The sequence below is a fragment of the Notolabrus celidotus genome, chromosome 1, assembly GCF_009762535.1.
Source record: "Notolabrus celidotus isolate fNotCel1 chromosome 1, fNotCel1.pri, whole genome shotgun sequence".
Classification (NCBI taxonomy): domain Eukaryota; kingdom Metazoa; phylum Chordata; class Actinopteri; order Labriformes; family Labridae; genus Notolabrus; species Notolabrus celidotus.
This window is the reverse complement of record NC_048272.1, coordinates 16,406,196-16,430,127: the sequence shown is the minus strand read 5'-3', so window position 1 is coordinate 16,430,127 and position 23,932 is coordinate 16,406,196. Positions and strand designations below refer to the sequence as shown.

The following is a 23,932-nucleotide window of genomic DNA, read 5'->3' as shown; positions in this document are numbered from 1 at the left end:
GGACCTTTTCAAGAAATCCACCATAAAAAATAGAATCTTGTACTATCATAATATTCATCTTGGATATAATTGGCCAGTCCTAAGGAAAGAGAACAAATTTTATACTACCGAAAAAAAAATCTGATATTAACAAAATACTTTTATACCACAAACACCCAATATATTTTCAATACACCTTGTTCAGGGTAATTGCATGCATGCACTGAGTTACACAACATAACTGGAATCAGGCTCTGCTTGAACTGCATGAGTAGTCGCTTAAGTTCTTCTTATCTGACTCCCAGAGAGACGATCTTTGTGTCAATCAGGTGCAGCTGTATTAACTCCAACATCAGACACATCTGATGTGTCTGCGAAAAGAAACCGAAGGGTTCAATCTTATCTCAGCTACAGCCCTCCCTGCCTTAATCTGGGATTGTTTTGTGTTTCCTCTGAACAGGACAGCCTCCTCAACCCGGTAACAGATGTGTTTCAGAGCCCTTAATATCCACTTAAGGATGGAGACTGGGTAATGATCACCGGCAGGTTTGTCTCATGCTACAGTTGTGCAGGCGAAGGATCTGATCTAAATCATTGATCAGTTTTTGGGGGTAAGGTAAGGAGAGGGGATGTGCTGGTTTTCTAAGACGACTACCTTGTGTTGTCCAAGCAGAGCCGGTGCCAGATTTGGAAGCGCGAGTTTTATATTCTTTGATCATTTTTCAGAATTATACTGCAATCACATTTAAAATACAGAGCTGGGGTGGATTCAGTGGCTGGGATGGGAGAGGCCTGGGGATTTTTTTTTTTGGGGGGGGGGGGGCGTAGATGGGATGAGGAGAGGGTTGTGGGGGGGTGGAGGAGGGATATGGGGAAGGCTCACCTCACAGATTAAGTGACAAGCACTATTAATTTAACAGTTAATATTATTCTTTTTAAGAACTTTTGGCAAGAGAAAGTAAAGAGTGATGCATGCTTTAATGCAAGAAAATGATTAGATGTTAAAAAATCAGCAGGTAGTTTTGTGTTATTGCAGTTTCAAACTGCTGCAAGCTGATGGGAAAATTAATTCTACTTTATACAGTCTGAAGTGTCAGACCGCCACAGCTGGCTGTAATACACTCATGTGCCACCAGAGATCACTGTGGGATTGGTCTGCACAGAGCACACAAGCTCCTGCAGACTCATCCTGACACAGATTACCCCCTCAGTGTAAAGTGCTTTGCTGTCTCAGCCACATTTGGAATGAACACTGTAAATCTTTATTGTCCATAAGACCCGGTGACAAACATTCTGATGTAATACGTGACTGCTGACGCCTCTGGTATAAAAAAATAAAAATAAACACAGCATGACAAAATGAAATAAAAAGACCAATGTGAGAACAATATTGCACATAATCATACAAAACTCTAAGACTTTGCCCACAGTGATAGAACAGTGTACAACAAAAGACAACACTAGTAGGTTACAGTGTCTCTGACTTTAGTGAGATATATTTACAAAGGTGAAATGACCCTTTCTAAGGCCCAATCATTCGCAAACTCAAAGTCTCCTATTACGTTACATAAGACTACTTGAGCAAGTTGAAATATAACAAGTAACAATATAGTGAACTCATACTTTTTCTTATTTTTTGCAGAAGACTTGTTTTCAAGGTGTAGCCATGTCACCAACCGATCGGCAGACACATCCCAATTCTCAAAGCGGTGACTCAGCGAGAACATTTGACAACCTTTCACCCCACTCTGCACCTTGAACATGTAAGTCATCACTATAAGAAACCACTGAAACAAATATTGCCACATAGTACCATGCAAACAGCAATTATAAAACATTTATAATTCAATAAATAAATTCATTTCCAATAAACTTCTCCAATAAACATCAGATATCTTCTCTTTTTGAATAAATTTAAAAGGCTCAGATGATGCAGGCAATGTTTGTGGAGACAATCCCAAAATAGCCGTGTTCTTCTAAAAACTTATGTGAGCTCGAAACAACCCCTCTGTCAGAGATACTAAAGGAAATCTTCAACACTTGGCACCCTAAAATCTTAGAAAACGAGGAGTGGCTACTTCTGAAGTGTCTTAGGTAGATGTGTTAGAAAATTTGCGCAGAGTAACATTTATCCGATAAACAATAATCTCATTTAAACAGGTTTTGAGGTTTCTTTAAGTAAACTCTGTAAATCACTCATCTAGAATCTTAAAATTGCCTCGCTTTACTTGAAAGCTTTTAATTAAGAGATCTTTTTTTGTTTTTAAAAGACAATAAAAGGGTGGAGGACTCGCCCTCGGGTGTAATATTGCATCACGGTACTCAGTAGTTTTTAATAAAACAGAAAGCTAACCCTGTCACAGATCACAGGCCAAATGTTTACAGGTACAGCCGTGTCTTTTTTGACCACCACCACCGCTGATATGTATGTCTTTACCCTTTTCCACTAGATCTTTAATGTTGCTTTAGTCATCTCTATTTACAGTACAAATAAATCTATTGATACTAGCAGCATTCACAACATATGATCAGACATTCAAGCAACACTAAAAACATTTAATACGCTTTTTAAATAGTTCTAGAAACTAGTTTGTTTTGCTTCCCTATATAGTATATACTGTATATATTTATATATATACGTATTTATTTATATTTATATTTCTACTACAAGTGCAAATGACCAAAAACAGTTTCTTCAAGAAAAGAAAGTAAAGTAAAGTGACAGCTGTCCTTGGTCAGAGTGAGATGATTCTGGATTTTTTTAAGACTTACGAAATCTACATATACAAAATATATGTGTAAAAAAATAAATAACATGATCACATGAGTCCGGATTTCCAACGATTGCACATTCCTTCCAAAATGCACTTTTTAAACTTAAATATGATTTTGCTCACAAGTCATTCAGCGGGGGACGTGAGTGGCTCAAGTCTTAACCGATCTAGAGGATATAAAATCTGGCTGGAGAGTCTACTGCATAGAGTTCAGTCTGGTGGACAAAGTGAGTTTCCCAGCTACAGAAGCCTTTGTCCTCTCTCTAAATATCAACTAGACCCTATAAATAATCAATCCCTACATGTTCACAATCTTTGCCAAGGTCAGAACATCTACTCTGGTGTCATCTACAGGGTGCAGCAGTGTCATCACCTTCTTCTTTTCACGAAGACGCCTCACTCTTCTCGTTTTTTTTCAGCATTCTTTGTTCTCTCTGATTCAAGCAATAGAATTTTTGTTCACTCTGTCTCTTTGAAAAATACTTTGATATGGCACATTTAATGTATAGAAATGAGGCAAAACAACACTATATCTTTGAGTGACGATCAAAATAATGACATAAAACTAGTTCATCAATATGTGTTACATCTGTCTATAAACATAAATACATATTTTTGTTCTCTAGATGAAAAAATAACATTTAGTAGTATTTTTTTTCTCAGTCATTTAATGAACTTGATGAATTCATCAAAATTTCACTTGTTGCACAGTGGCGGACAGTGCAGGTGCAGTGCTTGTCGAGGTTACAATGACAGTTACCATAGTGACAGGAGCCTATGCCATCCAATAAATAAATAAATAAATAAATATTTTTTTTAAAAACAGCGTTTTTGAGCTCTTCCCTCGGAGCGAAGGAGCGTTTTTTCTCTCCACTAGAAGCTTTTTAGTATGTCACAAAAATACTACACTCATACTGAACAACGCATCAGAGCTTGTACATTATTTACAGTGATCCACACGAGGGTCGAGGGGTGCTGGCAATGATAATCTCCTCAGGGTGGGGGGGTCGTACTATCTCCCCATTCTGCTGTCACACCAGCCTTCAGCTAGGAAACGCACTATTCACAGTTTAATTACGTGTCAATCTCTACAGACTAAGCTAGCCTTGTTGTATTTTTTTTGGCACTAACAGTGGCCCCGGGGATAAACAGCCACTAAGAAATCAGTTGAAAGGAGGATGAGTAGAAAGACGGAACATGTGGAGTAAAAACACACACACTTATAAGGATGCCATGCTGAGGAAGTGATCAGGTTAAAGATCATACTGCAGGTGTGATCTATGTGCCTTTTCAGTCTTCTTTGAGCATCTATGTGAATTTCACAGTTCATACATCTTCCAGCTGGTGGTCCTGACCGTGGGTAGCAGTGTCTTTTTGCCTTGAAAGTTAAAATTCACAGAAAGACAAACAGGCTGGAGCACTGTGGGAGGTGTCCGATTACAACGAAGGGAACTAAAACAGACAAATCCAACACTGAGCTCATATCAGCCGGCTCTCGTTCTTCTCGAGCAGAAGCCGCTGCTATGCCACGCTTGTATTTGAAAAGAAAAAACGACGACAAAAAAACAACAAAAAAACTGCAGATTTCAACAAAGACAGACACATACATGCATGTGCGCTCACACCTCAGCTAACAACCCACCACCAACACCACCACCCACTCTTACTCCTCCTCCTGACTCAAAGCGAGTTACTACAGCAGATTACAGACTACCGAAGGAAAAAAAAAGCCTCTTCAAGAACAAATCTAGATAGCATCTAAATCAGTCTAAAGCCTACAATAGTTATAGTAGCTGACTGGACTAGAATGAAGGGTGTGGTAGCTGAGGGAGAGGTGCTGAAGCTGAGCTGGGCTATTGGTTGGGTGTGAGAGGACTATCTTACAGAAAGAAACGGTAAGAGCGACGTGATGATGAAGCAGCGCTGATGAGAGGGTGGGAGCACAAGTGACACAGGAGCAGGGCTAAGAGAGGGTGAAGGGAGGGAGAAGGTGGGGAGGGGGCTGCTTTTTCAGGAGTAGATAGTGATAACCTCACGGCCGCCCCCGCGGACCAGGAGGACCCGGTTGAGACCATCAGTGAGGACCTCGAGAAACTCCATGTCTGGGAGAGAAGAGTTAAGGAAACTACAGAAGACAGAGGCAGTACAGTGTTAAAACTTGAAATCAGATGTTCAGCAATTTTCCTTTTTTACGATCTTACTCAAAAAACAAGAGTATTTCCCTAAATAAAAATTGCTGAGACACTTTTTGCAAAGTAGAAGGAAAAATATATTTGGTTTATTATTAATCTAGCAGACAACAGCAGTTAATAAAACAAGAACAGCTCACTTTATTTACACAAAAGCTTATGTCTGTCTGTTTTAATCACTGAAAAGTATTTTTATTCCCATGGCTCATTATAATGCAAAAAGTATTTATATTTTTAAGCTGCAATCATTATTTTTTGGCCACTATGGGGCAGAAACAAGTTCTAAAGACATGACATTGAAATATTTATCCCCTTATAAAGTTAGAGAATGACCTACATACAGGGATATAAAAGTACCTGGCCAAACAGTTATATATGGGTACACTTAAAGCCCCTGTGAGGAACTTATAGGGTTTTTTTTCACCTCTGGCGCCCCCTGTGGACAAAGTGTTTCTTCTCCTGTACGTGTGTCATTGGAGTTACTCGACTGAAAACCTCATCCTGTTATCTTTTGACTGTCTCATCTATCATTCATTGAGAATTTTTTGCTGTGGAACATCAAAAAGGCATCATACACCTACTCACTTTACCTGACACCTAACCCCCCGGCCAGTGGTTTCAAACATTAAAAAGGACTTTATAGGAATAGTCTATTTTCTTGTTGATGGTCTTGCTTGCTTTTTCAGGTCGTAAAGAGGAATCAATTATAGTTTTAGTCTGTTTCATGACCAGTTAAAAACTCCTCACAGGAGCTTTAAAGACACGATTTAAATCAATGAGATGAAAAATGATTTGCATACTCTTTTTTAAAGAGCAGAGGGCACTGTCTGCCTTTGATGTCCCTCACAGTCTGTAGTTAGATCGAGGCATACGGCCATGGTCGCAGCATGTGTAGATTTTGCAGTTTATGATGCACCTGCCTGTGTTGCTCACAGATAGACGATGAAAAGGAGACTTGTCAAAGTATAACTGTTGACCATTTAAGCATTTTATTTTTAAAAGAACCCCTATCTATATAAACTATAGATAAACTAGTGTATGATCTCCCTCTCTATTACTTCCGTATGTGTCACAAACAGTGTATCCAAACCTGTAGTTGTTTGCATTTACTCTTGTACCTTTACGATCCAACAAAATATTTTACATCCTTTCAAAATAAAAGCTCATTTGTAATAAAAAGAGTAGCCTAGGTGTAAAGCAGTAAAAAGGCAGATTAAAGTATCATAAATATGAGTTAAAGGAGTCATCTCATCTCTTAAGCTTGAACATAAACTGGGTTACAACACCCTTAAATGATTTGTGAAGGGGTGCCAGTTTAGCTACATGCCCCATGTACAGTTGCTGCTGTCCTTGAAGTGGGCAGCCCCTGTTTGATTTCAACTTGAGGCCCTTCGCCCCATGTCATTCCTCCCTCTTTTCCCAGTTTCCTGCTCTATCCACTGTCCTGTCCTCTCACTAAAAGGGTTAAAAGCCCCCCCAAAAACGTTTAAAAAATGTGTGAATCATATTGTTTCATGAGTTGAGTATAAATCAGTCTCCATCTACAGATATGAATCAATCACATATGGGCTCTCCTTCATGCTCTTTACCCAGTTCAGTCTGGATGAAGGATACAGTTCTCGTCACCTGTCCGGTTCCTGGGTGGCCCGGGCATATTGAGGAGGACTAGCTTGGCCTCTGAGGACTTCTTGATGATGACTTCATTCAGCCGGAGCGCTGTGTGCATACGTCGCACATTGGACTGGTTCCTGAGGAAGGATGAAGTGAAGGGTGAGCCGAGGTCAGACTGACTTAAAGCATGTTGAGGAGCAGTGTTGTGAGTGATGTAGAGATTGTTGAGGTGACGGATGCTCATTCATACACAAATATTCCATCTTCATCTGCTCATGTTGGCAAGTCGATCATTATGAGATATGAATGGACTAGATGAGGTTTAGATGGACTTCAATACTTACAGGTTCTCCCACTCGCTGCAGCATGGCAAGAAGAGAAAATCATGATCAGTACTAAGCTGTGGATGTTTGTTTAGTGAAGCTTTTTCAAGTTCTGCTTAAAAACCTTCAGAACCTCTTAACACAGCTTGACAGACTGACAGACCTCTGAGCTGCGATGTTTGAGACACAGACAGAGAAGAATCCAGGCTGTATCTGTCAGTAACAAGAAGCTAATTCATCTTTCCAACAGGTTCAAAGTTCAACGAGCATTTCAGAGCACTCACGGCTTCATGTTGAAGATGTCTTTGATGCCCTCTGGTGTGGCTGCACCGGGCGGCTTGGCCGGCTCACCGTCGCACTTCTCGGTCCATGTCATCTGGACCTGCTCCCCGGGACTCTGAGCTGCCTCTGCAGGGGTCAGCGGGGTGGCCGGGGTGGCTGGGCTGGCTGGGTTGGTGTTGTCGTGGATGAGCTGGACCTGATCAGGGGGGAGACAGGGGGAGAGGCCGACTTTGACTATGAGACGAGAGGAAAAGAGGACGGATGTGGATTTACATGTACATGTACATTACATGGACAGAGTAACGGTTGAGGTGGAAACGTTGGAATGCAGGTAAATAACAGAGCCACAGTGTTTGAGAGAGGGAGAGGGAAGAGAAGTCAGGTTTAAGAGCCTATTGTGGTTTAGTCTGCAAATCTGAGCTTATTTTATGGTTGTTAATGGGGAAAGAAAAAGTTAACCCAGATCAAGTTAAATCAACTCTGACATGCAGTCGGTTCAGGAAACTTCCTCTGATTAAAAGAAAACTGTCAATGAATGTGAAAAAGGGATGCACTTCTCATCAACACGTGACCATTTAAAAAGAAAGACAGTCTGTCGATTATGAAATATTCTTCATTGCTCTGTTCCAGATATTCAGTCACCTGCCTGACTGAAGACATATTTAAAACTATAGCCTGCAGGAGGTCAGGTTAGCTTAGCACGCTCTTTAAACACAACAACAAAACATATTCAAACTTTTTCGCAGATTAAACAATCAGAGCACGACAGGTACGTTAAGACTGTGTTACCATATGTGGTTATTGAGGGAAGAAAAATGGATGATAAAACATGTAAAAGTACTTTGTTAAAATGATTAGAACAGTGGGTTACATCCTCAGGTTCCAGAGTCAATGATCTTAATCACTTATGTTAAAGCATGTTTCAAACTCATTAAGTGTCAGTTTCACTCAAAGTTAAAGAAACTCATTTGAAGATAAAACACAAACGAGATTTAGATTTGAAGTAGACCCGTTTACCTTCTGTAGTGAGACTGAAGAATCTGTTTTTTTTTCATGCCCTGTGTTTAACATTTTTGGATTGATATTAAAAACTAGTTATCGCTGAAAATTAATGACATTCCTATTCTTAATATCTCTAACTTCTTTATTATATAGATAATCTAAATCCATGGGTTTCTGATAGGATAAATATAGTTTTAGAAATGAGTAAATATCATATTCATTGTAGCAAGTGGAGAAATAATCAGTCATCCTTTGGTAGCTTTATAATTGGTTGAAGATGTTTTTCTTTTCACTTAGAAATGTTACTCCAGAACCCTAACCCTAACTCCAGCAGGATAGCAAGAAAGATAACAAGTAACAAGAAACAAGTTTTCTAACTTACTGTTGATTTACATCATGGTCTTGTTTGGGATTGTTATGCCCTTACTTCTTTTGTTCTATGTAATATTCTTGTATTTAATTTATTAATTAACTTTTGTGAAACTGTTGGTTATTTATTCCCCCTACTATATATTTTTCCTTTCTTTTTTTTGTTTATCACATTAAACTATTTTATATTGTGTATTCTGTCTACATTTCTAAATGTTCAATCAAAAGTAAAAAATAAAAACGTAGCACAATCAATAAAATTAAAAATATATTTGAAAAAAATCCAGGTAACACAATAAAAGAAAAAAAGAATACAACAGGTAAACCAGTGAGTTTAAGCGAAACCCTATGACAGTCTGAAGATTTTAGACAGTCTAGTTTTATGCTAAGTCCTAAATGAAGTAAGTTTTTTCCCTTAAGTAATAGGGAACACTACCTCTTGTAGCCGTCTTTCCCTTTCAGTAGCATCCACTCTGTTTGTTCTGTGGGTTATTTAAAGTTTTACTACCAAAAAAAAATCACACCATCCTTTGATGTCTTTTTTTTTCCTTCTCAATAATCAGTCTGCAACATTATTCCCTATCTGCTCATTATTTGTTTTATCATCTGAACATGATCGTGCAAATCAGCGTTCAGGTTCACGGTGATGTAAGCGGTTCTCTACCTCTTCCTCAGGCTTCTCCTCCTTGCTGGCTGCTGGTGGCTCTTCGGTCACACTCAGCTGAGTGGTCACAGCGGCCGGGTTCTTACGGCGGATTGACCCGCGGGAATGATCAGTGATACTCTGGATCTGTGATGACACAGAGGAAGCAGAGCAAAGGAGGAGAGATGTGAGACTTGGTTTTTGCTTAGTATTTATAACAGCAAGGCAGGTCAGGGATGTGTTTTTACAGAGCATGTATTTACTGAACTTCACTGCGATGAATCACAAAAAAAGTAAAGTGATGACTTCGACTAATGCACTTATTATGTCTATCGACCAGGAGACCCAGGCAGACTTAAAGTTCAACAGAGAATGTGGAGGAGGATTTAATCATATAATACCTCCAGGATCGATATCTTTTATATCCCCCATGTGTCAAAATGCCATCATGCCGTCATGCATTAAAGGAGCGTGGCTGTTGCTGTGGCTTCAGTCATCACTGACAGAGAGGGTAAATATGCTGTCCCACTGCTCTGATTTAACCGTAGATATGCTTTTGTCTGGAAGGCCTCATCTGTCATGTGTAGTTAAGTCAAGGCAAATCATGCGGAGCCACACCAAGTTGGCCCGTCACGTTGTGTCAGGTTCATGTGTGCATCTTTGATAACATTTCACAATCGGAAAAGTTCCACAGAAACAAACTTTTCTTACCTCTCTCTCACGCTCGGTCTTGGTCAGGTTGATTTGTTTCAGCATCTGTGACCGTTGTTCCATCACTAGAGTCTTCTCGTAGGTGTAGGCTGAGATGTCGCTGTCATGCTGGGAGGAGAAGCACAGTCTGTGTTATTTTATTAATGTTGATTTTTGTATTTTTAAGAAACTGATGAAACTAAATACTTTTCTCCTGATGAGGATGAGAGTTTGGGTTTACTCAAAACCTGGAGCAGACTGGTATAGGCCTATATACAGATAAACTGGTATCAGAATGTGTGTGTCCCAATCTGGCCCATTATGAAAGTTTGTTTTATAACAACATATGATGCAAAAGTCACTCCTTGTGGTGTCATCACATAGCTTGTCAAGCAAAGGATGCTATTGCTCCATTGCAGCAATATTCTTTGCACTGTCTGTAACACCATGCAGCATGACGAGCATCACAGTTAAGCAATGTGCAATCCACACAGTTTGCAATAATGATACATGTTCTTTAGTAAAGTTGCTTGTTTAAAAATTCAGCCTCCGGGGCACTGGTGGCCTAGCTGTCTAAGCGCCCCACGTACAGAGGCTACAGTCCTCGTCACGAGCATTTCCTGCATGTCTTCCCCCGCTCTCTACTCCCCACATTTCCTGTCTCTCTTCAGCTGTCCTATACAATAAAGGCATAAAGGCCAAAAATATAACTTACAAAAAAAAGAATCAGCCTTCTGACGACTGATGCATTCTCAAAGTGTCTAAAATCTGTGCTCAACCTCAAAACTCGACGACTGTAACTCACTATTAACTGGAATTAACAATAAACACTCTCCTGCCTCCAAATTGTCCAGAGCGCAGCAGCGAGGCTTCCTACTGGTTTTTACAGACAACATCACATCACCCCAGTCTTAGCCTCCCTCCACTGGCTCCCCGTTAGTTTTAGAGTTGATTTTAAGATTTTACTGATTACTTTTAAAGCACACACGGGTCTGGCTCCAAGTTATATTTCAGAACTTTTAACACTATATAAGCCAACCCGCAGCCTTAGATCCTCGGGTGGGAACCTCTTGGCTGTTCCAAAGTCTAGGTTTAAACCTAAAGGGAACCAAGCATTTTCTATTAGGGCCCCTAGACTTTGGAACAGTCTGCCTGATGAGCTAAGGCTGGCAGAATCTGTGGAATCTTTTATGTCTCTTTTTAAAACTCACTTTTATAGACTTGCTTTTATGTGATGTCGTCGTCTTCTTACTGCCTTTATTATCATTTTACTTTCTATCCCATTTTATTTTATCCCATTAATTGTTTTACTCTCCTAATATCTCATTTACTGCCTTTATAGCATTTATTCATCTTGATTTATTTATTTATTTTAGAACTTTTATCTCCAGATCCTTAAATGCTTTACCTATATTGATGATTTTATCTCTTTTGCTTTTATTTCACCTTATTGCTTTCTGTTTGGTTTCCCTGCCTGTGACCAACAAGGCAGATAATGTGGAGCAACTGTTGCTCAGTCTTTTGATTGTGTTGCCAGCTAATGCCACTGAGACTGTTGTGCTCATGGATTTTTATTCACTCATCAGCGTTCTCCTAAAGTGGTTCATCAAAGTCTAGTCTTGACGAAACATACCATTTCTACAACTTCCACCATGGCGTCGATACGGAGGTGATACAAGAATGTGGTCAGGTCCTTCTTCATCTGGATGCTGTTGTCGTCCAACTGGGCCACGGTGAAGATGCGCATCTTGCACTTCCTCCAAACCTGAGCAGTACAAACATCAGTTACCCTTGCATCATTATTTCATTGGACAGGGAGTAGTTAGTGTAGGTGTTTATCATAACGGAGTGTTCTGTCATTGAAGGTGATCTAGTTGTCTGGATGTTCAGAACGATGAAAACCAAAGTCTACTAAATGAAACATGTCTGGATTCAGAACTGTTTCTGTCTCACAGTACCTTGTGCTGGCGGAGGAGGAATGGCAGCAGCATCAGCATGCCTCCATCATGGACAATCCACCACACGTCAATGTGACCCTCAGTGAAGCGCTCTCCATTGGACGGGAAGGCTGAGATGTTCTTCGGGACGAGTAGAGCATGGTGAGCGGCGGTTGTTTCTCTGACCAATTCTGCAGAACGACACAATCAGAGGGAGAAGGAGGAGTAAGCCGGATCAGCTGACTTTAATAGATTGTTTTCTTGATGTGATTAATCGGCTGAGTTTGGATGCTTTGACATTGATTATTACTGGTTCTGGAATATGTATGTATGTATTTTTATCTGTTGACATGAACAAATGTCTTGTCTTTTAGGAAACAATCCCTTTTTTCTGTTTTAAGGAAGATTTTATCTCAATTTTTCCGCTTTAAAGAGATGTTAAACAGCAGAATGGGCAGCTTGAAGGGATCATGTCTTAGTGAGATACATCAGTAGCAAAGATGCCGCAAACCTGCAGTTTACGCTTAAAGAAAAGTGCACCTATCTGACGAATGACACCCAAATCTTCCGGACAGGACTAAAGCTCTATCATTTCAGTGTGTTGCATTGAATAACTGGTTTATTTTTATTTCCCTGGGACCCACCAACAAAGTTCCTCCAGGTCTGGTGCTCATCTCCTTGCTTCCAGTTGCGTGGCCAGGACACCAGCACAGCGTTGTGTTTCAGGCCTCCCAGCCCACTGGCCTGGAGGAGGTGGGAGGTAGCGTCACGAAGGTTTGAGGACACCGTCACTTGACAGAAACCCTTCACCTTCTCCGTCTCCATCAGTTTATGCAGCGCCTAGAGAGACGAGACGAAGAGACGCTGTTATTGAGGAGCAGAGAACTCTTGAAAAGCTAGCTTAGTGTTGGCCTCAGGATGACACGTTGTTTTTCCTGTGGAGCTCAGACATATTACATCCTAGAAGATCAAACTGTGGAAAAATATTAAACATTTCCACACATCCGTATGGCTTTATTGCATCCAAGTGCCAAGCTTTTGATTTAGACTTTGATTGGAATACGTCTGGAAAGACTACACCTGCAGATTTGGGTTATTAACTTTAATTTGCTGGAAAAGGAGGATACACTGAGAAACATGTAGATACTTTTGAATTAGTTTAGATTTCCTGTCATTCAGCTGCAGGAGATATATTAATTTTACATGCACAAAGTGTAAGCTGGGCTCTAGGTTTAACAAGTCATAGAAGGAATAATGAATTAATTGGAAATCATAAGTGTGTCAGATTTGTTCAATTACAACTCTTCCAGCTAGCCAGGCATGTTCTTTTTGTCTGCAATACAACTAGATTAAGTCCACATTATTCCACTGAAGGAACGATTTTGAATACCTCTTTTTTTTAATGAAAAAAAAGGATATTAGAAATTTGAGGCATTATGAAATGTAGTAGATATCCAGGCTCCCCACCTGCTCTGCACGCTGACTCTGTTCAGAGTTCTCCAGATACGTTCCTTCCAGAGCTGTTCCCACGATGGTCAGACCTTTACCCGCCTTCAGCTGGTTGGTCAGAGAGAGCAGACGAGGCTGCTCCACGTTCTGCTCTGCGTCTGTGCTGACCAGCACCAGCAGCTGAGGCCTGAAGAGAGAGGGCAGAGAGAGCAAAAAATCAGAAGGAAACAAAGAGCTGTGGAGACTCAAAGAAACAACCAAGAGGTTCAAAGTAACAGCTGTGGTCGGGTTAGAGAGACAAAGGAGAAAAGCAGTTTAACAGGGTGATATAAACTCGATCCCTTCTATGCAAACAAGTAAAAAACTGTGTGTGACTGTGTGTGTGTCATACCTCCAGTTCTTGGTGTGTGGGGGACCTTCCTCCAGCCGCATGAGAGCGTAACGTGCAGCACTCAGAGACAGACCACGTATCCCATCACCCCATTCTTTCTCCGCACTGTGACACGGACAAGCAACAGTGATTGTCAACTCATGGTAGTTTTTCAACTGAAACAGTTTGCACAATAAACAAATCTACTTTCATACGACACTTTGACTTTATGCGACACAATTGAGGCTTCACCGGTAAATGTCAAGTTACCATGATGTCACCCACAACAGGGAATCACTGCGCTTAATACCCTGTGAGCATGACCTCCTGCCGCTCCTTTGTAAGCATAGATGGATGACATGGGGTCTACCAAGCACTGAAACAAGGGCCAGAACAGTCAGGGGGGATCAGTTTGACACAACTGAATGGGCTTAAAAATCAAATTTGGCAACTAAATCCAATGAGTTACTTTTTGATTACCTTTCCTTTGATATTAAAGCTGCAGAGCACACAGCCGCTGAAGTACCATTAAAAAGTAAGAGCAAAATTTGGAAAGCTCCGAAGACTGAACTTTCATCTCAAGCTTTTCTATGCTGGTTCTTCATAATTTCTGAAAGTGTGAGATTTCTAAACATTACTGCAAAAAGAAAAACATTTTTATTTCCCTGCTCGCTCATGATTTATGTTCCCGCTGCGATTCTCTAATGCACACCTGATGGTAATGATGCTGGGAAATTAACTTATCTGCCTCTGCCTGTATTAAACCCTTTGATTTCAATGTTGTAGATCATTTTCTGTTGGGTCATTAGGAGCCACTTGAACATTTTGAAGTGTATTAATAGCATCGCCAAATAACACACTGGGCGAGGATGTGCTTAAAGCTCCATCTGCTGGAGTGGTGTTTATTCTAAACATTTTTGGATTGTGCAAAAATGTGAAGACAAAACAAGTGTGACATATGACACCACGCACGAAGCATGTCTGAGGACAGTAAAGATGAAATGATCTCCATTATCAAAACAGACAAAAAAGAGAAGAGGAAATGAAGAGGAACGAAAAAGATTTATTTGATGGTTCTTGGAAAGGTAGGGAGTAAATGGGAGGGTTTCTGTGCGTTGTTGTTTCAATGTGAAAGTATGACCATGTTGTGTTGTGGATGGTGACTTGTAATGGGGAGATGGCATTGGGGGGCTGCAGAGTGGGAGTTGAAGATTGGAAGTAAACTGGTGATGGTGCAATGATGGCATTTTATTCTAAAAAAACAGCTTTTACATCCATTGGTGCATTTCGACAAAGAGTTCCGGGGTCTTTTAGCCCCCAGAACTACTTTCCCCTGAACTAAAAGGTTCCTGTGCCCCCATTGTTGTCTGTGTTTCGACCGCGGGCTGAAGTCCCAGGTAGATTGTGCAAATCAGGCCAGTGACATATGGAGAAAAAAAATTATATTCAATAATATTTTGAAGTCTTAATTAAAAAACTAAACTAGTATGCATTCCCAAGAACTCTCTCTGTGTTTTCAACAACTGTGTAAACTCCACAAACAACGTTAGGTTCAACCAAAAGTCCCAGGACCTTTGAAAAGTACTACCCACCAAACAGGGGCTTTTCAGGGGGGAGATTATCTACCCCTGAACTAAATTTAGACCCTGGTTCCTCCGGTCGAAAAGCACATAGTTCAGGGGTTAAAGTCCCTAGTTCGGGGGTAAAGTTCCTGCTGTCGAAAAACGCCTCGTGTGTTGAATTGATGTTTAAAATGCCTGCTCCCTTTTCCTTCCAGATCACAACCCGGTGCAGGAGTCTGAGCTGCAGTCAGACAGCCTCTCCACATCTCCAGCCCAAACTTAACACCTGAGTCTGGATGTAATTTTTGATCTTAAGCAGCATCTAAGTGCTCTGCTAACCTGCGAAGCATCACTGAACAGACGCAAATCGACTTCAAAGAGACACAGAGCAATAAGAACACAAATTGCCTGTAGCTGTTGAACCAAAAAAAGCACTGAAAAGTCGGCACTTTAGTGACTACTGCCCTGTGCTTTTATAATACATTTATATATTTATGAGAAGGATTTGACGTGTAACAAAAACTAAATATTTTCCTAAAGTATGGTAAGTGGTTTGTGAGGTCACCACACTCCCGCATGACAGAAACACACCAACACAAATATCCCTTTAAACTCCCAAACAAGAGTGATTGATGGTGTCAATTTGAAGGCAGAACTCTTAAAATACAGTAAACACACATGCATACACACACGAGCAAAAGCTAAAGGCAGCCAGCAGAAATCCAATCTCTCCTGAGGTTGCGCTCCACTCACCCTGCAAACTCGATATACTTGTAGATAGAGCCTGCAATTGCCATGGCGACGATGGCGTAGTACCATGAGCAGATGAACATAAGACAGAGACACAAGCTCATCCCGAGGAAGGACAGAAGCCTGCAGGGACAGACAGAGGGAGACGTTAAGAAAAACAGCCACAGGGAGACGTGAATTCAGCTGCTGTTTTTCTCTGTTGCTGAACTGACCAGTGGTAAAACTTGAAGCGAGGTCTCCAGTTGGGAGTCCTCAGCAGCGTCTGCAGAGCGCAGGCCAGGTTCACAAACATGTAGCACATCAGGAAGAACCTGCAGGACACACAGAAACCCAGAGCTCTATTTAAAACACAGTGCAGTCAAAGGGTGGAGTATGCTTTCTTAATATCCGTCACATTCACTGGGATTTATGTGTTATCAAAGCAGAAAAGCAGCCTGCTCTTCAGATTGATGAGCTAAATCCTCAGCCCATAAAATTTGGCATTTGTCTATTTTAAGGAATTGCAGGGGATTGAGCTGCTTTGAAAATCTCCCACTGCTGCTCCTTCAAAAACGGCAGCAAATTAGAGGGTTTGTGTCAGTTCTCACATGGAGAGGATGGGAGCCACAGCATCCAGGGAGGCAATGAGGATGCCGCTCTCGCAGATACACGCTGTCAGCAGGAGGGACCATGTGGGCTCTCCGTTGGCCTTTCCGTGACCAAAGATCTGCAGGGACGACACAGAATCACGTTATCACTACTGGTTTTTAAGTTTCTCAATGGAGTGATTTTAAAACAAATGTTGAGACAGCGTGGGAACAGTGTAACGTTGTAAAAGAGTATAAATACACAAGTTATACAGACTGACCCGAAGGGCAGGCACTATGTTGTCCTTGGCAATGGCCTGCAGGAGACGAGGAGCTCCTGTGAGACTCTGAAGCCCCGCCCCACAAGTGGAGAAAAAGGAGCCAATCACGATCACCCATGGTGACGGCCAAGCTAACGTGCCAATCACCAAATTCCCGTGGACTCCCTCTCCAAACCTTTATGAGGGGGAAGAGATTGCTCGCCATTTAGAACACATGAAACATAATTTTCTCATTTTAATTATGAACTGTCTGATGTAAAGAACAAACACTGGTTAATTTCAGACTTTTTAGAGAAGGATGGTCTTACTTGTCTCTGAGGACCACACCCTCGATGCAGGCACCAAACAGAATCACACTGGACATGTCTGAACAGGTTTTGATCAGGAACGATATTTCATACACAGGTGTTGTTTTCATAAAACAGCAGATACCTGACGTTTGTCTGATGGATTTCTCCGTTCTGTGACTTAATTACAAAAAGCATGAACCTTTCCTTTCAGAGATGCACTTAATGATCTGATGAACTAATCAACTACACACACGGAGAAAAGAGGCCTATTGATTTTGTTTAGGATAATATCTCAGAGATCAATGGTATAGTAACTAATCTGTCTGCTTTATCAGGTTGCGATTGCATTGGCGGCCCGATGATGTGATTAGATGTCCTAATCAAATTTGTTTGGAGCACAAGCTGATTACTTAGAGATGTATGGACAACGTTCAAGATCTCTGCACTCAGAGGTCTGCCATCAAATCTGCCTCAAGCAGTATGTTGAACCTGCACAATCAGGTTATTTTAAACTGTAAATTCAACATATGAAATGTCATCCTCCTGATATGTTTCAAACAACGGTGTCCTAACAAAGCTAGAATCTTGAATGCATGTTCAATGACTTCCTTTCAGCAGAGGAGATATGATGCCACAAGTCTGGCAACTTTAAATAACAAATATCAGCTCAAATTGAACCTGTGGCCTCAGATGACTCCATAACAGTGTCTATTTATTCAAAGGGGGTTAGCTGACAATGCAGGCACACTTCAAATCTTAAAAATGATGTCATATCCCTCTCCAAAATCAGGCTGGTATCAAATCAGTTTTAAAATGTTGACCTGTAATTATGGTGCTCAGTGAAAGGCAATCAGTGTCTTTTGCTGCAGAAAAGCAAAGTGTCACTGTACATTATCACTTAAAAGTGAATATTGGATGGGTGGTGTCCAACATATGATGAGTTTTATGAGCTTAAAACAAGCTTAAAGGGGATATTTGGATGAAATACTTTAAATATCTGGTGTAAACAAAGTCAGAATTAGAATTCCTGAAACATTAACAACCCTGGAGGTTAAATAAAGCTAATATCTTCTACTAATTAAAATATGACTCACCATCAGGCATTACTATAAATGTTAAACTGTTGATCAAACACATTCTACTTTTGTATATTAATGGTGCAGTGTCCCCTGATTTCCTGCAGGTGGCAGTAGTGAGAGGATACAGACTATAGAGGTGGTTGTGATGGCTGCAATGGTCCTATGGGGATTGACTTCTGGGCATCACGCAGGTCTCCGGAGCGGTTGGAGCCAGCCATGATTCCTAGCAGATAAACAGGAAGCAAATATAAAAGCAAGACCAAGGTCAGCGAGATTAACACGCACACAAACAAACAAAGCACAGGTTAGAAGCAACTTAATTTACATGCAGAACACAGGTTCAGATGTTTTGCACATTCAGAAATCGACCCTTTAATCCTCTAAGACATACGTGAGTTGAGAAAAGATAAATAAGAACACAGTAATCACACGTCAGAAAGCTTTTCAAACGTAGACTTCACCTGTCACAGAGGGGAAGTAGATGCCGACCAGCAGCGTGAAAAAGCTGGTGATGTCGGCCAACACGTAGCGGTTTTGCGTTGGTCAGGGGGTCGTCAACGTCTGACACTGTATCCATGTATTTTCTAGCGATCAGATCCCCTTTCTCATAGTAGGTCCCAAACAGGTTCTCTGGATCACGGAGAAGGAGGAGATGTGAACAGGGAGCCAGGTGAACATTTCATGATAGACACTGATTTAGAACAGAGACAGAAACATTAACACCTGCTTGAGTTCACCAGTCCTCCACATCCTCTACCTATACACTTTACTGTTTACTCACTTGATGCTTTCATACTTTTTCTCTCATATTGAGTCACACAAAAGAGAAATGCATGCATCGTGCAGGGATATAAGTCTTAGCTTTAGGCTCTGGGCTTACAGCACAAGAGCACGGGAGCTAACTTTGGTTTCTAATTTCACAACATTTAATCAAACCACAGTGACAAATTGCAGTAATTAGATTTAGTATTAAAAAAAAGGCACCACCATTCATTGCAATGTTGATAACTACAGCTGGGTCTCTTTCAGTTAGGCTCCACAGTCTGATGTAAAAGTTCTGCACTATGAGCATCACATTAATTTGTAACACGTAGGACTGCATGTCATACACATTGTAATTAAACAGGCAGTAATCGTCAAATAGGACCCTGTGGTATATGAAGTCCACCCATTACAGGTGAGCCTTCAGACTGGAGAGCATCTTCTCCTCTCATCTCAGGATAAAGAGCGAGAGGAGATCTTTCATCTTTCTGGTTTTGAAAGTGACGAGCATATCTCTTCACTTCTTTTCACCACTTTCTGAAGAAGTGAGTGACGCGGGGAGTCAAAATGGAGGAGAATCAGTCCGAGCTCAGTGTTTTCTCAATTAACCCTCCTTTTATGTTTGTTTCTCTGGAAAAGCAATAATGTTCCTGGGTCAATTTGACCCGGGGCATATTCAATTATCCAAAAGTGTCAGAACCCCAAAAAATCCAAATACACATTTTTTAAAATCCAATTTTTAACTCCATTACTAACCATTTAAATCAAGATTTGGACCATTGGTGTTCTTTAATTCTCAGATCATGGTTCAATGAGGATAACTCGCTCATTTTTCATTAAAATTCATGTGAAACCTTTTTTAATGTACACTGGAAAGCCCTAAGTACAAATACAATAGTTTTACATAACATAGATTTTTGTTTATATTATTCTAATAAAATGAAGTGATGTTGGTAAATTAACACGACACCTCTTCTGTCACATGCTGCCCAGATTGTTATGCTGCATTTAGCTGGTTTGGAAGACATATATTTCCTAAAATAGACATTTAAAAGGGTCAATTTGACCCGCAACATAACAGGAGGGTTAAAATATCAATATTTGGCACCAGTGTACCGACAAATGCGTCACACAGGTTAGGATGACTGCATATTGCTGCTGATGTTTGTCCCACCTCTAAATTTTAAAGCTGGCTTCTAATTCAAACAACACAGGACTCTCTGTAATAACTACTCTAAAGAAATGAGGTTAAGCCAGCTCTGATCCTTTCTGCCTAATGTGTCAGTGAGTTCAAAGCTATCAAATACAGGCGCTGTAACAGTCAGGGCTGGTCGCTTTCCTTTGAACCCTCTTTTTTAAACATTTCACTTTGCACTCCACTCAAAGATCAATCTTACATAAACAAAGCTATCGCACAGAGCAGTTTCACTCAGCATGGCGTGCAATAAAGTCTCTGCACTGTACAAGAGAACCCAGACCAGATAAACCAACCTGATAGGATTCCACTGGTGACCCCGGGGATACCCTGGATTTGAGACACGTTGTTGGCAACAAAGAACTTGTCACAGGTAGCATTGAGGAAAGGTGAGTCACAGAACATGCGCCACAGCTGGGTGGTGACTGTCCCGTTAGCTGTCTCAATGGTTTGGCACACACATCGAAAGTCTTCCACACCAAAGTGCGGTTTCCTAAGAGACAGACACTGGAGAGAGGGAGAGCACAACACATCCATCAGGGCTTGGTGTTTGTGTCTGCCGTGTATTCGGTTGCGAGTAATTTAGTGACAATTCAGCATATTAAATCACAAAATGCCACAGTCTGCCGGCAAATTGATTTGATTCTATTCAATTAGATCAGTTTAGTCTGTAATTGAACAACAGCTCTACAAATGTGAAAAGTAAAAAGTAAATAAACTCATTTAAAAAGCATAAAATAAACACTTTAGACCTCAATTGTAATATTGCAAAGTCAAATGTCTGCCTTAAACAATAGGGAAACATTAATTTGTGTTGTTTTGGAGTTAAAAACATGTCTACACTTTGAGCTTACGAATGTGCAAAAGATGTCAAAGTCCATTATTGCAAGTCTAGAGGTGTTTGAACCTGTGAATGACTAAATGAATGCCTAACTAGTGAGTATGTATGAAAGTACGACCTGATTTTGCATAAATCAATTGAAATACATAAAGGCAGGAAGAGGATTTCAATAAAACGTCAATCATCTTCAAGTTTTGAAATAAAAACAAATGTCTCTCTATTATCTATCATGTTCCTGTGCTCCAGCATCAGGTGTGTGTTACATGTGCCAACGTGTGTCCCTCTGTGGTTTTGTTTTGTGGCTGATTTCCTTGGGCTGCCACTGTGGTCGCTGCTTACGGGAATTCTGGAGGATCGACGGCGGTTTTGATGACACCGGCGTACACGGCCAGGATGGAGAGAATGACGCAGGCCAGGAAGACCAGAGCCAGCTTGTTGACGTACTTGACGCCCACAAACACCACCGTGGCCATGGAGGTCAACAGGATGGTTCCGTACACACGCATGTTGTTCAGGAGGGCGGCCTCTGCCTCGGCACCCTCCAGGCCCTCCAGAGGGAAGATGGCCGCTTTTGGCGCTATGTAGATCTGCAGAAGAAGAAGAAGAAGAAGAAGAATTAGAATAAGAAGAAGAAGAAGAAGAAGAAGAAGAAGAAGAAGAAGAAGAAGAAGAAGAAGAAGAAGAAGAAGAAGAAGAAGAAGAATAGGGGTTATGTTTGTATTTTATCAAGCATCCAGGGAAAACACCTGTATTTTATTTTTCAGAGAAGATCCATACAATCTTATTGTTGCTCAAGGGTATTTTCATGTTAGTTGTTGAGGAAGCATTACTCATCCTCTTCCTCTCTTCACATTTCCCCAGCCTGTCTTGGGATTCAAACCGGCAGATTGCAGGTCACAAGCCTGCTCCTACAGCTCATTGTTTACCGCTGGATTTAATAAATTTCTTCATGTGTGAGGGGAAAAAAAGGAGAAATATAATAAAAGGGAGGTGAGGTGAGAAAGGCGTGAGGCAAGTGAGGAGGACAACTGTGAAGTGTGAAGTCATGTGATGCTCACATTAACAGTCCTCTGCCGGAGCTTAAAGCGGCACACGTAACACTGCTCTGCTATTTAATTCAGCTTAATTAAAGAACTCAAGCATGGTATTAATATTCAAAATTAACTTCCATTATTACACTTTTACTACGGGTCAATCTAAGAATACTCCCATCATATATAAGACGGTAAACCCCTCATTAGCCTGTCAGTATCTGTCATCAGCTTCAGATGAATCATGGCAGAGTGCTTACATAAGCATGGGAATTTCTCTTTTTTCACGTTATCATTCGGTTTCCAGTCAAATTAGCATAAAAAGGAAATAAAACAGAGAAGAAGGAGCGGGGAGTCATGGCTCATTTGGGTCATCTGGCTGCAGAAACTGATCTGCTGCTAAGAACAGCATATCACTAGGCAAACAAATCTCCTGCTTCACTGTGAACTGTTCATGCTGCCTAAAATAGCAGCATCAGTTTGTGTTCTTGGCTGTGGTGGAAGGATGAAACATATTCAAATCAGCCTTTTTTTCAGATCCTCTCCTTACACAATTCTGCAGGGATTGTTATTTTACAATGGAAACTAAGCCAGCTTTGACCCAGAAGACAGAATTAACCTCCAGGCATGATCAAACTCTGCATATCCATTAGAGGCATTCAGCAGCTGAATAACTGCAGAACAATAATAATAAAAAAATCACTCTGGTTTGTTGATAACAGTGGACTGGAGTGATGAGAGCTGTTTCAAGGAATGATCTTGTTCCTCCGCCAGTGTCTTGATAGCTCGCTAATGCAGTATTTGCATAATTACCAAATAGTCCGTGCAGCATGGAGGACTGCAGTGGAAGAAATTGTGGAATAAAAGAGAGGAGGAGGAGGAGGAGGAGGAGGAGGAGGAGGAGGAGGAGGGGGAGGAGTGAGGAGTGAAAGAGGAATGAAGACAGAGATGAAAGATCCCTGCAGTTCATCAACCGATCAGAATTCACGTTGAAGAACAAACAGCTCAGGAAAAAATAGCTTCAAAGTGCAGTGAGGAGGAAAATAAACTCAAGCAGAAGAAGTCTGTTTTCACAAAGGCAGGTGGAGCAGATAGCTGAGGTGCATTCTTTCATTTCTGTTGGATTGAGAGACTTTTTGTCATATGAAAATATGTTGAGTGCATTTAAGTGAGAGAATATGCAGCAAAACATCTTCTGTAAGGGATTACAGAAAGGTCAAAAGGACCAATTGGACCTTGATAAATTTGCATTAAAGACAAAGTCAAAAAATGTGTCTGATAAACTCACTTCTTTGACTCATACATAAAGCTATCCACTGTAACATGTTAAAATATTTCCATAACTGATCCTCAGCTTAAGTGAAAACCTGTGTTAATGTTATAGAATCAGATTCACATGTTGAGCTATTTCTGGCTAACCCATATAAAACAACATTTGACCATTAGCTCACACCTCGCTCTAGACAGCAGAGTGATATCACGCCTCAGATGAGCTTGTTTGAGTGTCAGTGGGCAAAAGCTTTATTCACTTTCAAAGAGAGTGGTTGAGATGTGATTTATTCATTTCTCTCGTCTCCTTCTTCTGATCTAATGAGGTCGCCTGCCGTCTTCTGCAGCTACACATCCCTCGACCATTAAAGGCTGGGGTGTTCTTCTGCAGCTCTGATTGGATCTCAGCAATCCAATCAAAGATGAAGAATCTCATTTATGATCCCCACGGCAGCAATGCCACACATTAACTTTCATTTGGGATTACTTTTTATGAGAAAAGACCCTCTAACCTCTGTTTTACAATAACTTGTAGCATTATAGAAGTCAATTATGCAATTTTTATACATCTGGAGCTTTTCTGGTTTTCATTGGAGGGATTTCATATTTTGGCCTTACTTTTATTACTGCTCATACAACAGGTTTATCCTCGTATCTATTTTGTTTAATTCACCTTTCACTTATTTAA

General features: G+C 40.8%; 1 protein-coding gene and 1 long non-coding RNA gene across 2 annotated transcripts in view; one reads left to right on the top strand and one right to left on the bottom strand.

The window, feature by feature from the left end:
- The first annotated feature begins 1,412 nt into the window (after positions 1-1,412).
- On the top strand, positions 1,413-12,802 carry LOC117814299. Its single transcript, XR_004631549.1, has 8 exons — positions 1,413-1,742; positions 6,536-6,712; positions 7,127-7,489; positions 9,205-9,359; positions 9,513-9,683; positions 11,449-11,595; positions 11,818-11,961; positions 12,452-12,802. It is a non-coding gene; the product is annotated as an uncharacterized LOC117814299 (long non-coding RNA).
- Positions 5,927-23,932, bottom strand: part of slc12a5a (solute carrier family 12 member 5a) — a 57,217-nt gene continuing 39,211 nt past the window's right edge. The window contains 21 exon segments of the mRNA XM_034685478.1: positions 5,927-6,690; positions 7,161-7,354; positions 9,194-9,319; positions 9,884-9,991; positions 11,496-11,627; positions 11,821-11,990; positions 12,444-12,639; positions 13,267-13,435; positions 13,640-13,744; positions 15,934-16,053; positions 16,143-16,241; positions 16,518-16,636; positions 16,778-16,952; positions 17,086-17,143; positions 18,272-18,304; positions 18,307-18,369; positions 18,608-18,674; positions 18,676-18,776; positions 20,400-20,546; positions 20,549-20,610; positions 21,284-21,531. Of these exon segments, the coding sequence (XP_034541369.1) occupies positions 6,537-6,690; positions 7,161-7,354; positions 9,194-9,319; positions 9,884-9,991; positions 11,496-11,627; positions 11,821-11,990; positions 12,444-12,639; positions 13,267-13,435; positions 13,640-13,744; positions 15,934-16,053; positions 16,143-16,241; positions 16,518-16,636; positions 16,778-16,952; positions 17,086-17,143; positions 18,272-18,304; positions 18,307-18,369; positions 18,608-18,674; positions 18,676-18,776; positions 20,400-20,546; positions 20,549-20,610; positions 21,284-21,531 (2,646 nt within the window). The 3' untranslated portion in view covers positions 5,927-6,536.